General features: G+C 43.1%; 1 protein-coding gene across 1 annotated transcript in view; it reads left to right on the top strand.

Annotated features, from left to right (window-relative positions):
* Nucleotides 1-16,306, top strand: part of LOC126234943 (hydroxyacylglutathione hydrolase, mitochondrial) — a 105,985-nt gene that overhangs the window by 41,260 nt on the left and 48,419 nt on the right. The window contains 1 exon segment of the mRNA XM_049943682.1: nucleotides 15,249-15,393. Within this exon segment, the coding sequence (XP_049799639.1) occupies nucleotides 15,249-15,393 (145 nt within the window).

Here is a 16,306-nt window from a genome sequence, read left to right on the forward strand (position 1 = left end):
GAACCGTATGTGCAGTTGACGGACTTCGAGCGAGGGCGTATAGTGGGCATGCGGGAGGCCGGGTGGACGTACCGCCGAATTGCTCAACACGTGGGGCGTGAGGTCTCCACAGTACATCGATGTTGTCGCCAGTGGTCGGCGGAAGGTGCACGTGCTCATCGACCTGGGACCGGACTGCAGCGACGCACGGATGCACGCCAAGACCGTAGGATCCTACGCAGGGCTGTAGGGGACCGCACCGCCACTTCCCAGCAAATTAGGGACACTGTTGCTCCTGGGGTATCGGCGAGGACCATTCGCAACCGTCTCCATGAAGCTGGGCTACGGTCCCGCACACCGATAGGCCGTCTTCCGCTCACGCCCCAACATCGTGCAGCCCGCCTCCAGTGGTATCGCGACAGGCGTGACTGGAGGGACGAATGGAGACGTGTCGTCTTCAGCGATGAGAGTCGCTTCTGACTTGGTGCCAATGATGGTCGTATGCGTGTTTGGCACCGTGCAGGTGAGCGCCACAATCAGGACTGCATACGACCGAGGCACACAGGGCCAACACCTGGCATCATGGTGTGGGGAGCGATCTCCTACACTGGCTGTATACCACTGGTGATCGTCGAGGGGACACTGAATAGTGCACGGTACATCCAAACTGTCATCGAACTCATCGTTCTACCATTCCTAGACCGGCAAGGGAACTTGCTGTTCCAACAGGACAATGCACGTCCGCATGTATCCCGTGCCACCCAACGTGCTCTAGAAGGTGTAAGTCAACTACCCTGGCCAGCAAGATCTCCGGATCTGTCCCCCATTGAGCATGTTTGGGACTGGATGAAGCGTCGTCTCACGCGGTCTGCACGTCCAGCACGAACGCTGGTCCAACTGAGGCGCCAGGTGGAAATGGCATGGCAAGCCGTTCCACAGGACTACATCCAGCATCTCTACGATCGTCTCCATGGGAGAATAGCAGCCTGCATTGCTGCGAAAGGTGGATATACACTGTACTAGTGCCGACATTGTGCATGCTCTGTTGCCTGTGTCTATGTGCCTGTGGTTCTGTCAGTGTGATCATGTGATGTATCAGACCCCAGGAATGTGTCAATAAAGTTTCCCCTTCCTGGGACAATGAATTCACGGTGTTCTTATTTCAATTTCCAGGAGTGTATGTTGTTGTTGTTGTTGTCTTCAGTCCTGAGACTGGTTTGATGCAGCTCTCCATGCTACTCTATCCTGTGCAAGCTTCTTCATCTCCCAGTACTTACTGCAACCTACATCCTTCTGAATCTGCTCAGTGTATTAATCTCTTGGTCTCCCTCTATGAATTTTACCCTCCATGCTGCCCTCCAATGCTAAATCTGTGATCCCCTGATGTCTCAGAACATGTCCTACCAACCGGTCCCTTCTTCTAGTCAAGTTGTGCCACAAGCTCCTCTTCTCCCCAATTCTATTCAATACCTCCTCATTATTTATGTGATCTACCCATCTAATCTTCAGCATTCTTCTGTAGCGCCACATTTCGAAAGCTTCTATTCTCTTCTTGTCCAAACTATTTATCGTTCATGTTTCACTTCCATACATGGCTACACTCCATAGAAATACTTTCGGAAACGACTTCCTGACACTTAAATCTATACTCGATGTTAACAAATTTCTCTTCTTCAGAAACGCTTTCCATGCCATTGCCAGTCTACATTTTATATCCTCTCTACTTCGACCATCATCAGTTATTTTGCTCCCCAAATAGCAAAACTCCTTTACTACTTTGGGTGTCTCGTTTCCTAATCTAATTCCCTCAGCATCACCCGACTTAATTCGACTACATTCCATTATCCTCGTTTTGCTTTTGTTGATGTTCATCTTATATCCTCCTTTCAAGACACTGTCCATTCTGTTCAACTGCTCTTCCAAGTCCTTTGATGTCTCTGACAGAATTACAATGTCATTGGCGAACCTCAAAGTTTGTATTTCTTCTCCATGGACTTTAATACCTACTCTGAATTTTTCTTTTGTTTCCTTTACTGCTTGCTCAATATACAGATTGAATAACATCGGGGACAGGCTACAACCCTGTCTCACTCCCTTCCCAACCGCTGCTTCCCTTTCATGCCCCTCGACTCTTATAACTGCCATCTGGTTTCTGTACAAATTGTAAATAGCCTTTCGCTCCCTGTATTTTACCCCTGCCACCTTTAGAATTTGAAAGAGAGTATTCCAGTCAACATTGTCAAAAGCTTTCTCTAAGTCTACAAATGCTAGAAATGTAGGTTTGCCTTTCCTTAATCTGTTTTCTAGGATAAGTCGTAGGGTCAGTATTGCCTCACGTGTTCCAACGTTTCTGCGGAATCCAAACTGATCTTCACCGAGGTCGGCTTCTACCAGTTTTTCCATTCGTCTGTAAAGAATTTGCGTTAGTATTTTGCAGCTGTGACTTATTAAACTGATAGTTCGGTAATTTTCACATCTGTCAACACCTGCTTTCTTTGGGATTGGAATTATTATATTCTTCTTGAAGTCTGAGGGTATTTCGCCTGTCTCATACATCTTGCTCACCAGTTGGTAGAGTTTTGTCAGGACTGGCTCTCCCAAGGCCGTCAGTAGTTCCAGTGGAATGTTGTCTACTCCCGGGGCCTTGTTTCGACTCAGATCTTTCAGTGCTCTGTCAAACTCTTCACGCAGTATCGTATCTCCCATTTCATCATCATCTACATCCTCTTCCATTTCCATAATATTGTCCGCAAGTACATCATCCTTGTATAGACCCTCTATATACTCCTTCCACCTTTCTGCCTTCCCTTCTTTGCTTAGAACTGGGTTTCCATCTGAGCTCTTGATATTCATACAAGTGGCTCTCTTTTCTCCAAAGGTCTCTTTAATTTTCCTGTAGGCAGTATCTATCTTACCCCTAGTGAGATAAGCATCTACATCCTTACATTTGTTCTCTAGCCATGCCTGCTTAGCCATTTTGCACTTCCTGTCGATCTCATTTTTGAGACGTTTGTATTCCCTTTTGCCTGCTTCATTTACTGCGTTTTTATATTTTCTCCTTTCATCAACTAAATTCAATATTTCTTCTATTACCCAAGGATTTCCACTAACCCTCATCTTTTTACCTACTTGATCCTCTGCTGCCTTCACTACTTCATCCCTCAGAGCTACCCATTCTTCTTCCACTGTATTTCTTTCCCCCATTCCTGTCAGTTGTTCCCTTATGCTCTCCCTGAAACTCTGTACAACCTCTGGTTTAGTCAGTTTATCCAGGTCCCATCTCCTTAAATTCCCACCTTTTTGCAGTTTCTTCAGTTTTAATCTACAGTTCATAACCAATAGATTGTGGTCAGAGTCCACATCTGCCCCTGGAAATATCTTACAATTTAAAACCTGGTTCCTAAATCTCTGTCTTACCGTTATATGATCTATCTGATACCTTCTAGTATCTCCAGGATTCTTCGTGTATACAACCTTCTTTTACGATTCTTGAACCAAGTGTTAGCTATGATTTAAGTTATGCTCTGTGCAAAATTCTACCATACGGCTCCCTCTTTCATTTCTCTCCCCCAATCCATATTCACCCAGTATGTTTCCTTCTCTCCCTTTTCCTACTCTCGAATTCCAGTCACCCATGACTATTAAATTTTCATCTCCCTTCACTACCTGAATAATTTCTTTTATCTCATCATACATTTCATCAATTTCTTCATCATCTGCAGAGCTAGTTGGCATATAAACTTGTACTACTGTAGTAGGCATGGGCTTAGTATCTATCTTTGCCATAATAATTCGTTCCCTATGCTGTTGGTAATAGCTTACCCACACTCCTATTTTTTTATTCATTATTAAACCTATTCCTGCATTACCCCTATTTGATTTTGTATTTATAACCCTATATTCACCTGACCAAAATTCTTGTTCCTACTGCCACCAAACTTCACTAATTCCCACTATATCTAACTTCAGCCTATCCATTTCCCTTTTTAAATTTTCTGACCCACCTGCCCAATTAAGGGATCTGACATTCCACGCTCCGATCCGTAGAACGCCAGTTTTCTTTCTCCTGATAACGACGTCCTCTTGAGTAGTCCCCGCCCGGAGATCCGAATGGGGGACTATTTTACCTCCGGAATATTTTACCCAAGAGGACGCCATCATCATTTAACCATACAGTAAAGCTGCATGCCCTCGGGAAAAATTACGGCTGTAGTTTCCCCTTGCTTTCAGCCGTTCGCAGTACCAGCACAGCAAGGCCATTTTGGTTAATGTTACAAGGCCAGATCAGTCAATCATCCAGACTGTAGCCCCTGCAACTACTGAAAAGGCTGCTGCCCCTCTTCAGGAACCACACGTTTGTCTGGCCTCTCAACAGATACCCCTCCGTTGTGGTTGCACCTACGGTATGGCCATCTGTATCGCTGAGGCACGCAAGCCTCCCCACCAACGGCAAGGTCCATGGTTCATGGGGAAGCCCAAAAATATACCTTCAGCATTTTGTGTCATATTGATTTTGATACTTTTATATTACATATCTATCATTCAAATTTAATCTGCAGGGCCAAATAATGCATGTAAAAAGTGTAACATATGAAGGATGAGTAGTTGGTACTGACTTAAAATGATACACAAAGTGAGCTGGAACAGTGCTTATTTTGTACAAACACAATATCAGAATTTCCACCAACCAACTTTTATTCTGCATCCACATGAAGGGGTACACCAACTGAATGTAGTAGGAATCCGTACTGTCACATTTAACCTTAAAATACATTAAAGCACAGTTTAACAGTTAAATATACAGCCATCATGTAAACATTAGTCTGCTTGACAGCCCAGCATGCGGGCTTATATAAGGCTGTTTTTCACACAGTGCAGCTCTTAGTGCGCTATCCATGCCAATGTGAGAGGACCTTGTTAGGCCAGCTGTGGAGGTGTTGCACCATTTGATTACACATGCCTGCTCTATAGAGTTACAACAGCGTAAGACCCAAGACTTGCATTTGATAGGAGCAGAGTTTGCTATCACAATTTTAGTTTTCTGTGATCTCTCTACATACATTAAAATGAATGCTGGGATGTTACTTTAAATCTTACAGTCAATTTTTCTCCATATAAATGTCCAATCTGAGCGTATGCTCAGTTTACAATGACCATTTTGTCATTACAGCATTAAACCTGATTTCTGTTCTGTGTTTTATATCCAGGGCTGGTTCTGGTCTGAGAATGTTTTTCTACACAAGCAACGTATTTGCCCCCTCCCCTCCCCAGACAGTAATTGGCGTTCTTTTCAGTCTTCAGACTGGTTTAATGCTGAAGTTCCATTCCAGTGCCAACCTCTTCATCTCGGATTAGAACTCACACCCATCATCCTTAATTATTTGTCTTTTCCCATAGTGTTTACCATCTGCTGCTGCCTTGATTACCAGTAACTTTCACTGATGATGTCTTACATACCCTATTATTGTGTCCCATTTTCTTATTAATGTTTTCAATCTTTTTCTCTTGTTGCCAGTTCTGTGGAAAATCTCTTTGTCTTGTCAGTCAACCTATTTGTGACATCCTTCTGTGGTAGCACAGGGATGCCCTCTTTGAGTGTACTAGTGTGCTTTTTATGTCCACCTGGCTTCATCCATTTTCTGTTCTTTTGCTTTCGGGGTATCAGAAGTCCTTCACTTCATTTGCTTTGCTGTCCCCAATTCTGTTATTAAGTTAATGACTAATCTCATTTCTGCTACACTGCATTATTTTAATTTTTCTTTGATTTGATATGAATCCATAGCATGTGCTCATTAAGCTTTTTCATTCGTTTTAATGGGTCCTGCAGTTCTTTTTCACTTTCCCTGAGTGTAGCACTGTTACCAGCAAATCTTGTCATTGTTACCATTTCAGCCTGAATTTTAATCACACCCCTCAACATTTCATTTATTTTCATCATTACTCTTTTGGTGTGTGAACTATATAGAAAAAGGGAGGGGGTGGGGGGTGGGGGGTGACTGCATCCCTGTCTTACACACCGAGCACTTCATTTCGGTCTCCAATTCTGATTTTTCTTTTGGTTCTTGTATATAGTATATATTACCATCTTTCCCTGTAACCTACACCAATTCTCTTCAGAATTTTGAATGTGCTGTACAATTTTACATTGTCAAATATTTTATCCAAAGAAGGTGAAAGAGTCTTGATATATGTTAAGTTCTGCTGCTATTATCAGTCGCAATCTCAGAACTGCCTCTTTGGTGCTTTTACATTATCTAAAGTCATCATTTTACAGATTTTAAATTTTTTTTTCTTCTTCTTCTACAAACCTGTGTTATTTGTCTCAGAAATTTGGATGTATCAGCTGTTAAGGTGATTGTGTGATATTTTGTTCACTTATTTGGTCTCACTATCTTCGGTATTGTATGAATATTTTTCTGGAAGTCTGGTGGTACATATCCAGACTGATAGACTCGACAAACCAACTTCAGTGGTCATTTGGTTGCCACTTCTCCCACTGGTTTTAGAAATTCTAAAGAAAATTTTGGATTTGAGTGCCCCTTTGGTGCCCTTCTTAGCTTGGTGCCTCAAGAAGTCGCTTGTGATGGTTGGAGCTTAAACTACCTCTGTTTACAAATGATGTGCGAATTACATCGAGACGTAGTAATCACATCTTCTGGAATAGTGTGCATTGAATTTAAACACTGTTCTTTATTGTAGACTGGTTACAAAACATTAATGATATTCAGTAACAAGAAAAAGAGAACTGTTGAATTTTTCTCAACAGAAATATGTGACAAACTGTTTTTGAAGGATTTTTTTTTTTCATGCTGTTACTATTCATATCTTTATTTCTTTCCGAAAATATTCTCTGAAATGGGCAGTAATAATATGTAAGATGTTGTTACAAGAGTAATCAGTGACACTGTTCTAACTAGTGGGGCCGGGCCTCCTCAACCAGTGAGTCTTAGGTGTACTTGCACATCTGTGTCTTAATGTTAGAACAAACCGTTCTGCCTCACCATTCGGCTGCAGATGGAAGGGAGGCACCATGACGAGGCAAATGCCATTATGTGTACAAAAGTCCTTGAAAGACTGTGCCACAAACTGAGAACCATTATCCAAAACAAGGTTGCAAGGCAAGGTTTCTATGTAGCATATTTTGGATAGGGCATTGACAGTCGTGTCTGCTAGTGCAGACGGACAGTGAATGCCATGAGGGGGGGGGGGGGGGGACATCAGTTCCAATAACCTGAAAGTATCTAAAAGATGGGAGCAGTGAAATTAATACGGACTCTTTTCCCAAGGCTGTGTAGGGATCAGCCATCATGAAAAAACAGTGCAGAGTGCCGCTTGATGTTCCGAACACTTGGGGCAGCCCATGACAAGGTGTTCACCTTCTCACCTCTCAATCGATGCCCAGCCAAAAACATGCCAGGTGCACAAATATTTTTGTGTGAGAGCTCATCCGAATGTAATGAGCGTAGGACCTCCTGCTGCAGTGATGCTGGAACCATGATGTAGGCAGAGAACCCTTCCATCGACAGGAGAATAATGGCATTCGAAAGGGAGAGCCGAAGGCGCAGTGCATAAAAATTCCAAAGTGGGTCCGATGCCCAGCCCGGCGGATGGTTGGGCTCCTCTTGTTGTATCATATGTATGACCTGCTGGAATGCTAGTCTGCAACCACAGCAGAGTCAACAAGGGCATTGGTGATTGAGAAGCCATCAATTGTGTGCCTCACCTCTGTCTCTAGTTGAAACAAAGCAGTTTGAATGAGGGGTTAGGGCCCATGGGGAGACGGCACATAACATCCATGGTCACATGTTGCAAAGTGGGACGAAAATGGACCTCATAATTGTATCAGGGCAAGAGCAGAGCCCAGTGCTGAAGATGATAAGTGGCTTTGTCGAGTAAGGATGCTTGTGGGCTAAACAGTGAAACTGAGGGCTTATGGTTGATAATTGACTGAAATGTTGCACCTTATAAGAACACATGGAATTTTTTTAAGGTCTAGACAATAGCAAGAGCTTCTTTTTCCACCTGAGAATAGTGTTGCTGAGCTGCATGAGGGTTTTATGTGCAAAGGCATAAGCTGTTGCTGTTCAGAGCCATCTGAATGATGATGGGCCAAGACTCCATATTTCGAAATGTCTATAGCCAGGACCATATGCTTGCTGTGCTGAAGTGTTGCAAGACAAGGCGCAAAGCATAGACTATCCTTAAGCTGCACAAAAGCATGCTCACAAGCTGCAGACCAAACAAACAGAGCATGTTTCCGAAGCAACAAATGCGAGGGGGCGAGCAGTAGTAGCCACTGTGGCAATAAACTTATGACAGTAAGCCATTTTTCTTGGGAATGCTCGAAGTTCCTGTAGATCAGACAGATGGGGCAAAGCTGTAATGGTGACATTTTGCTCCATGGGGCACAAGCTCTGCTGGGAAATTTCAAGACCCAAATAAACAGTGGAAGGCTGGAAAAAGTGATTCTTAGCAAGATTACATTTGAGGCCTGTGGCCTGTAGTACAGTAAAGAAAGAACTGAGGTTACATGGGTGAACCTCAGTGGTAGTAGCTGTCATGTTAGTATCATCAAGCAAGTTCCTGTAATAAAGGACAACTGTTGTAACCTGGTCTAAAAGAAACTGAAAAATAGCAGACGCACTGGGGACTCCAAACATTAGCCATTGATACTAACAGAGGCCATTGCCTCCTGGGGAAGAAGCGGAGGTTGTCAGAGATGGATATACTGAGGACAAGAAGCCCACCTCTTGGTGCAGGCTGCCCGCTTGTGTTGTGCGAAACAAGAGGGGCGTGTAGGAGGTGGTGATCACTGTCCCTGCTGCCGATGTTGAGTTTGTCCGTGTCGGCCTGGTTGACTTTCTTGTATCGTGGCTACCTCCCCTTTCCTCCCCTATGCTAGGCTCTTGGGTGCTGGGGCTGCACACTGTCAACAATGGCAGCATCATTCCAAGCCTGTAATTGGTGGCCCTCGGTGTGGGAGAGCTCAAACAAATGTGCGTTATTCACGCCCTCTTCCAACATAGGGTCCTCAAGCTGAAGGCCACATTGATGTACCTTTTAACCTGGTGCCAAATGACTGACTGCATCTTTGACCATGGCACCTGCATAAGACTCTTGAGAATTACCTGTGATGAATCAACATTTACAACTTTGGCTGTGAAGCTTGGCCACCCAAGCAAGAGAAGATTGCTGTGGCTGTTAGCAACATTTGATAGAATTCAACATGAGCAGGTATCACATGCATACGCTTACAGTGATAGGTGGTCAGCAAAGTACACAAATTTTCAAAGGAAAGTGAAGCTGGCTCCTAGAGAGCAGCTAACTGGTAAAGCAAGTGATACATATAAGGTGGTATCCACAATAAGAAAATAGCCTCACAAGCTTCCTTGTCAACCACCTGGAATGTCATGAAATGTTGGTGAATCTGCTTCTCATAAGCATCCAAGTCTTTTGTGGATTCATCAAAGAGTGGGAGTGGCAACAGGTGAACAACTGGTGGCTGAGCGTGGGTCAGCATAGCCAAAAACTGTTCCAACATGGCCATATTTTTCTGCTGTTCTTGCAGAAGGGACTTGTCAAGCCTCCATGGAAGAGCTAAACGGCAGAAAAACCACATAATCTGAAACACACACAATGTCATAAAAGAATCAGTGAGGTCATATTGTACCTCTTTCATCCACATGGTTGTTTTAAAAGTAATATGAGTGAAATTAATGAATGGCACCCAAGTAAAAAGTAACAACTGCTCATTGTAATAAGTGAGCTAGCATGTCACTTCTTGACTAGTAGAGGAAGATTCTTTGAGCTCTCTTGTTGTACTTTAATGACAAGATGATTTTTAATCATAACTGTAGTAAATAAACAAATTCTGATGATACCAGTCTGATTGGGTAAACAAAATTGAGAGTAAATGCACAACACAATGAAGAAAAAGCACATGTAAAGGGCAGTGTGACCTTTTTCTTACAATAAGGAAAGGTAAGTCTTCTGTATTGTTTACTGATTTTTCTTTAATAGCTGAAACTGTTAGTTATGTTTGATCAAAAGGAAAATTTACTGTAGAAACTCATGAAATGATAATGAGGCAGAATGGCTGGCAGTATTTTTGCTAAGGAGATAAAATTTCATTACTGCCAACAAGTATTTTAGAAGTGGAAAAAAACATGGTTCTACCTTTAAGAACTACTAGCTCCTTCATCAAGGAGGAAAGAGTGGTAGGTTGGGGAAGGTTAAAAATGTGTAACTGGTCACTCACACTGCAGGATTAGGGAACCCTCCCTGTCTGTGAGACTGATGAGAAACAAAGAGCCTTACGTTAGAATGGTATGGATAGTACTGCCTGGCAGCCTAGGTTCGACTTTGCTGACAGTAATGTCCTTCAATAGCTAAAACCGAATTGGTGACGTCCTGTCTGATCGCTTTGAGCAGGAGAATGGTGTCCCTCAGGGTAGCGTTTTAAGTGTGACTCTCTTTGCCATCGCTATTAATAGCATTACGTCCATAGTGAAAAGTCCTGTCCAGTGTTCTTTGTTTGTGGATGATTTCTCTTTGTTCTGCTCTTCTTCAAGCCTTGCAACGACAACTCATCAGTTGCAACTTACGATTAGGCGTTTGGATGACTGGGCGCTGAAGAGTGGATTTAAGTTTTCCACCGAGAAGTCTGTATGTGTTCTTTTTAACCATTCTCGTTCGATTTTCACCTTTCCTGAGTTGCGCTTGAGGGACACTATTCTGTCTTTTAAAGACACGGTGAGATTTCTGGGGCTCATTTTTGACTCGAGGCTCACGTGGTTACCTCATCTTAAAGACCTGAAACGGCGGTCGCTTCAGGCTTTAAGTATTTTAAAATGTCTTAGCCACAGTACATGGGGAGCTGACAGGACTTGTCTGCTCCAGTTTTACAGGGCGTTTGTGCGATCTCGGCTCGATTATGGGTGCACGGTGTATGGGTCCGCGAGGCCTTCTTACTTAAAGATTTTGGACGTTGTGCACCATGAAGGGCTTCGGTTGGCCACTGGGGCATTCCGAACTAGCCCCATACCAAGCCTCTGTGCAGAGGCTGGTGAACCGCCACTTCATATGCGGCGACAGCTACTTACGGTCCGCCAGGCGTATAAAACTTTGTCCAAACCATACACCCCTGCATACCATACCGTTGCTCAGCCTCCTCTGGCACGGTTATTTCATAACCGGCAACGTGCGACGCAGCCCTATGGGATTCGCGCACAGGATTGCCTCGCTGCAATGTTTATGGCTGGTCTTCGTGTTTTACGTCACGGTTGGAGCAGATCTCCACCTTGGCTCCTCCGAAGACCCAAACTTATTTTAGATTTGACTCGTTTTAAGAAGGATGGCACGCCAGATTTTACATTCCAGTCACTGTTTTTTAACATTTTGGATGTGCATCACGGTTTCACTGTCGTTTATACTGATGGCTCCAAACAGGAGACTTCCCTTGGCTGTTCTGTGGTGTTCCCTGATCATGTTACCCGGATTCACCTCCCTGCTGAATATACCGTTTTCGCAGCGGAGCTCCACGCAATCCTGAAGGCACTGGAGCAGATGAATCGTGTTCGGGGCGATCGATTTCTTCTCTGCTCCGATTCTCTTAGTGCCTTACAATCACTGCAGAACCTATACCTGACTGAGGAGATGGTCCAGCTGATACATGTCCAACTGTACTTGCTCCAACAGCGGGGTAAAGAGGTATCCTTCTGCTGGGTGCCTGGTCATGTCGGCGTATGGGGCAATGAACAGGCTGATCGGGCTGCCAAGGCGGCCTGCAGAGAGCAGGATGTGGTCCAGTGTCCTATCCCCTTGCAGTCAGTCATTGCTGCACTCCACAGGAAGAGCATGGAGTTGTGGGAGGACGAATGGCTGGCGGTGACGGCCAATAAACTGCGGTCGGTAAAGTCAACCACTCGGCCGTTGCGTTCCTCATGCCGGTTGCTCAGGCGGGAAGAGGTGGCCCTCACACGTCTGCGGATCGGGCACTGTCCTGTGACGCATAGCTATTTATTACGGCGGGAGGATCCTCCGTTTTGTGATGCCTGTGGTGTGCACATCTCTGTCTGGCACATTTTAACAGACTGCATTTTATACCGTGATGCAAGGGCAGCAGCACAAGTTGATGGGGATCTGCCTTGTGTTTTAGCTAACGATGAGACGTGTGTGTCTTGGATTTTTAAGTTTTGTGATGTGTCTGGACTCTGGCCTAAACTTTTAGGCTGGAGGTTTTAGTGTATTGCAGAGTGGCTGACTCCTCCCTTTTTTTCCTTGCGGTCAGCCAGCCACTTCCATCTGCTACATTGTTTTAGCTCCCTCTCTCATTTTCTTCCTGTGTTGTCCATGTTTTACTGCTGACGCCCTGCTTCATCCCACGCTTCGGTGTGGGTGAGCACATATTTTCCAATGATTGTTCCCCGTGTTTTATGTTCCGTTTTATGTCACTGTTCTGAGCTTTTTTTTTCTCTGAAGACCTTGCTGTCGTGCGCCCACAAAACCCCTCTACTACTACTTCAATAGCTAAATGTAATCTCTGGCATTTATTAATGTTCAGTTATTCTATTCCAGGAATAATTTTTTTAATTCGCACATGACAAAATAAAATTTTTTTTTTTGTCATCAGTCTACTGACTGGTTTGATGCGGCCCGCCACGAATTCCTTTCCTGTGCTAACCTCTTCATCTCAGACTAGCACTTGCAACCTACGTCCTCAATTATTTGCTTGACGTATTCCAATCTCTGCCTTCCTCTACAGTTTTTGCCCTCTACAGCTCCCTCTAGCACCATGGAAGTCATTCCCTCATGTCTTAGCAGATGTCCTATCATCCTGTCCCTTAACCTTATCAGTGTTTTCCACATATTCCTTTCCTCTCCGATTTTGCGTAGAACCTCCTCGTTCCTTACCTTATCAGTCCACCTAATTTTCAACATTCGTCTATAGCACCACATCTCAAATGCTTCGATTCTCTTCTGTTCCGGTTTTCCCACAGTCCATGTTTCACTACCATACAATGCTGTACTCCAGACGTACATCCTCAGAAATTTCTTCCTCAAATTAAGACCGGTATTTTATATTAGTAGACTTCCCTTGGCCAGAAATGCCTTTTTTGCCATAGCGAGTCTGCTTTTGATGTCCTCCTTGCTCCGTCCGTCATTGGTTATTTTACTGCCTAGGTAGCAGAATTCCTTAACTTCATTGACTTGGTGACCATCAATCCTGATGTTAAGTTTCTCGCTGTTCTTATTTCTACTACTTCTCATTACCTTCGTCTTTCTCCGATTTACTGTCAAACCATACTGTGTACTCATTAGACTGTTCATTCCGTTCAGCAGATCATTTAATTCTTCTTCACTTTCACTCAGGATAGCAATGTCATCAGCGAATCGTATCATTGATATCCTTTCACCTTGTATTTTAATTCCACTCGTGAACCTTTCTTTTACTTCCATCATTGCTTCCTCGATGTACAGATTGAAGAGTAGGGGCGAAAGGCTACAGCCTTGTCTTACACCCTTCTTGATACAAGCACTTCGTTCTTGATCGTCCACTCTTATTATTCCCTCTTGGTTGTTGTACATATTGTATATGACCCGTCTCTCCCTATAGCTTATGCCTCCTTTTTTCAGAATCTCGAACAGCTTGCACCATTTTATATTGTCGAACGCTTTTTCCAGGTCAACAAATCCTATGAAAGTGTCTTGATTTTTCTTTAGCCTTGCTTCCATTATTAGCCGTAACGTCAGAATTGCCTCTCTCGTCCCTTTACTTTTCCTAAAGCCAAACTGATCATCACCTAGTGCATTCTCAATTTTCTTTTCCATTCTTCTGTATATTATTCTTGTAAGCAGCTTCGATGCATGAGCTGTTAAGCTGATTGTACGATAATTCTTGCACTTGTCAGCTCTTGCCGTCTTCGGAATTGTGTGGATGATGCTTTTCCGAAAGTCAGATGGTATGTCGCCAGACTCATATATTCTACACACCAACGTGAATAGTCGTTTTGTTGCCACTTTACCAATGATTTTAGAAATTCTGATGGAATGTTATCTATCCCTTTTGCCTTATTTGACCGTAAGTCCTCCAAAGCTCTTTTAAATTCCGATTCTAATACTGGATCCCCTATCTCTTCTAAATTGACTCCTGTTTCTTCTTCTATCACATCAGACAAATCTTCACCCTCATAGAGGCTTTCAACGTATTCTTTCCACCTATCTGCTCTCTCCTCTGCATTTAACATAGGAATTCCCGTTGCACTCTTAATGTTGCCACCGTTGCTTTTAATGTCGCCAAAGGTTGTTTTGACTTTCCTGTATGCTGAGTCTGTCCTTCCGACAATCATATCTTTTTCGATGTCTTCACATTTTTCCTGCAGCCATTTCGTCTTAGCTTCCCTGCACTTCCTATTTATTTCATTCCTCAGCGACTTGTATTTCTGTATTCCTGATTTTCCCGGAACGTGTTTGTACTTCCTCCTTTCATCAGTCAACTGAAGTATTTCTTCTGTTACCCATGGTTTCTTCGCAACTACCTTCTTTGTACCTATGTTTTCCTTCCCAACTTCTGTGATGGCCCTTTTTAGAGATGTCCATTCCTCTTCAACTGTACTGCTTACTGCACTATTCCTTATTGCTGTATATATAGCGTTAGAGAACTTCAAACGTATCTCGTCATTCCTTAGTACTTCCGTATCCCACTTCTTTGCGTATTGGTTCTTCCTGACTAATGTCTTGAACTTCAGCCTACTCTTCATCACTACTATATTGTGATCTGAGTCTATATCTGCTCCTGGGTACGCCTTACAATCCAGTATCTGATTTCGGAATCTCTGTCTGACCGTGATGTAATCTAATTGAAATCTTCCCGTATCTCCCGGCCTTTTCCAAGTATACCTCCTCCTCTTGTGGTTCTTGAACAGGGTATTCGCTATTACTAGCTGAAACTTGTTACAGAACTCAATTAGTCTTTCTCCTCTTTCATTCCTCGTCCCAAGCCCATATTCTCCTGTAACCTTTTCTTCTACTCCTTCCCCTAAAACTGCATTCCAGTCGCCCATGACTATTAGATTTTCGTCCCCCTTTACATAAATATATGGGATATTAAATGTATTATGTACTTGATTTCTAAACTGAGAGGTTTTAAAACCACTAGTGGCACATGATTGTAAGTGTGGTAAATTGCCCAGAATTACATTTGTCGTCGTGCTTATCTGCATAAAATTGAAAGGATTTCGTTACTCCAATGTACAACTTTTATGTTCCAGAGGGTCTTTTGTGGCCATGAATATACAGTTGCCAACCTAAAATTTGCTGGACATGTTGAACCTGCCAACCAAGACATCAAAAGAAAAATGGAATGGGCACAGGGAAAACGTTCAAAGCAGGAACCAACAGTGCCATCAACTATTGGTAACTATTCATCTACTTACTTAGTTTCATGCAAATGGGAACAGTGTATCAGTGATGTGGTGGTTTTTTTTTTTTACAGTAAAGCTATTATGGAGTTAATCTCCACATCCTACTTTCATTTACAGATGAAAAAGAGAATGTGTGATTTCTATAATTTTCTTTCCTGTTTCCTTAGAGAGAAAAATTTCAGACTTTGCAGGAATATGATTATTAATGAATACACACACAATTTATTTGTTCTTCATAAATCTAAAGACTTTCACAAATAACATACAAAGCTTTTCTGTTCTTAGGTGCTAGCTGATATTTCTTTCCTGCATACCTTTTTTCTTTTTTGTGTAGAAAAGATACAAAGAAGGGGACAACATTTTTGCTAATTTGTAACTAATGTAAAGACTGTTGGTGCGGGTCGATTCGGTATAGCTTTGTCTTGTGTCTGGCCTATAAAGTGTCTAAGGTGTTGGGACCCTGAATGATTACCATAAAATTGGTAGCATGTTTCAAACCTGGAAAACAAGGATTTAGTTGAGAATTAATTCTTTTATTTTAGTCATAGTATTTGCTGCAATGATTGAGTGTGACAAGTTAAAACTGTGTGCCAGACCAGGTTTCAAAGGTGGATGCTGCCTTCTGACAGTTAAGTTAGGAGTTGAGGAGAATGCAGTGATCAGAAAATTGGCTCAGAATGGGTTAATATTTGTAATTTAGGTATAAATGAGACAATTCAGTGAACAGTGAAAGCGTTGTCTTCCCCGGCTCACAGTTAATAACGGAAACTACCGTAGCTTTCTGATGAATCCTTTCACAAGCTAAGCTATTGAATTTGTGCAGCCCATGATAACATGGAGGAGTGGATTGGGAGGGTGCGACAGGACAGAGGAAGGAGGGTCTGATAGGTAGAAGGTGTGGGTGT

This window comes from Schistocerca nitens, chromosome 2 (assembly GCF_023898315.1).
Source record: "Schistocerca nitens isolate TAMUIC-IGC-003100 chromosome 2, iqSchNite1.1, whole genome shotgun sequence".
Classification (NCBI taxonomy): Eukaryota; Metazoa; Arthropoda; class Insecta; order Orthoptera; family Acrididae; genus Schistocerca; species Schistocerca nitens.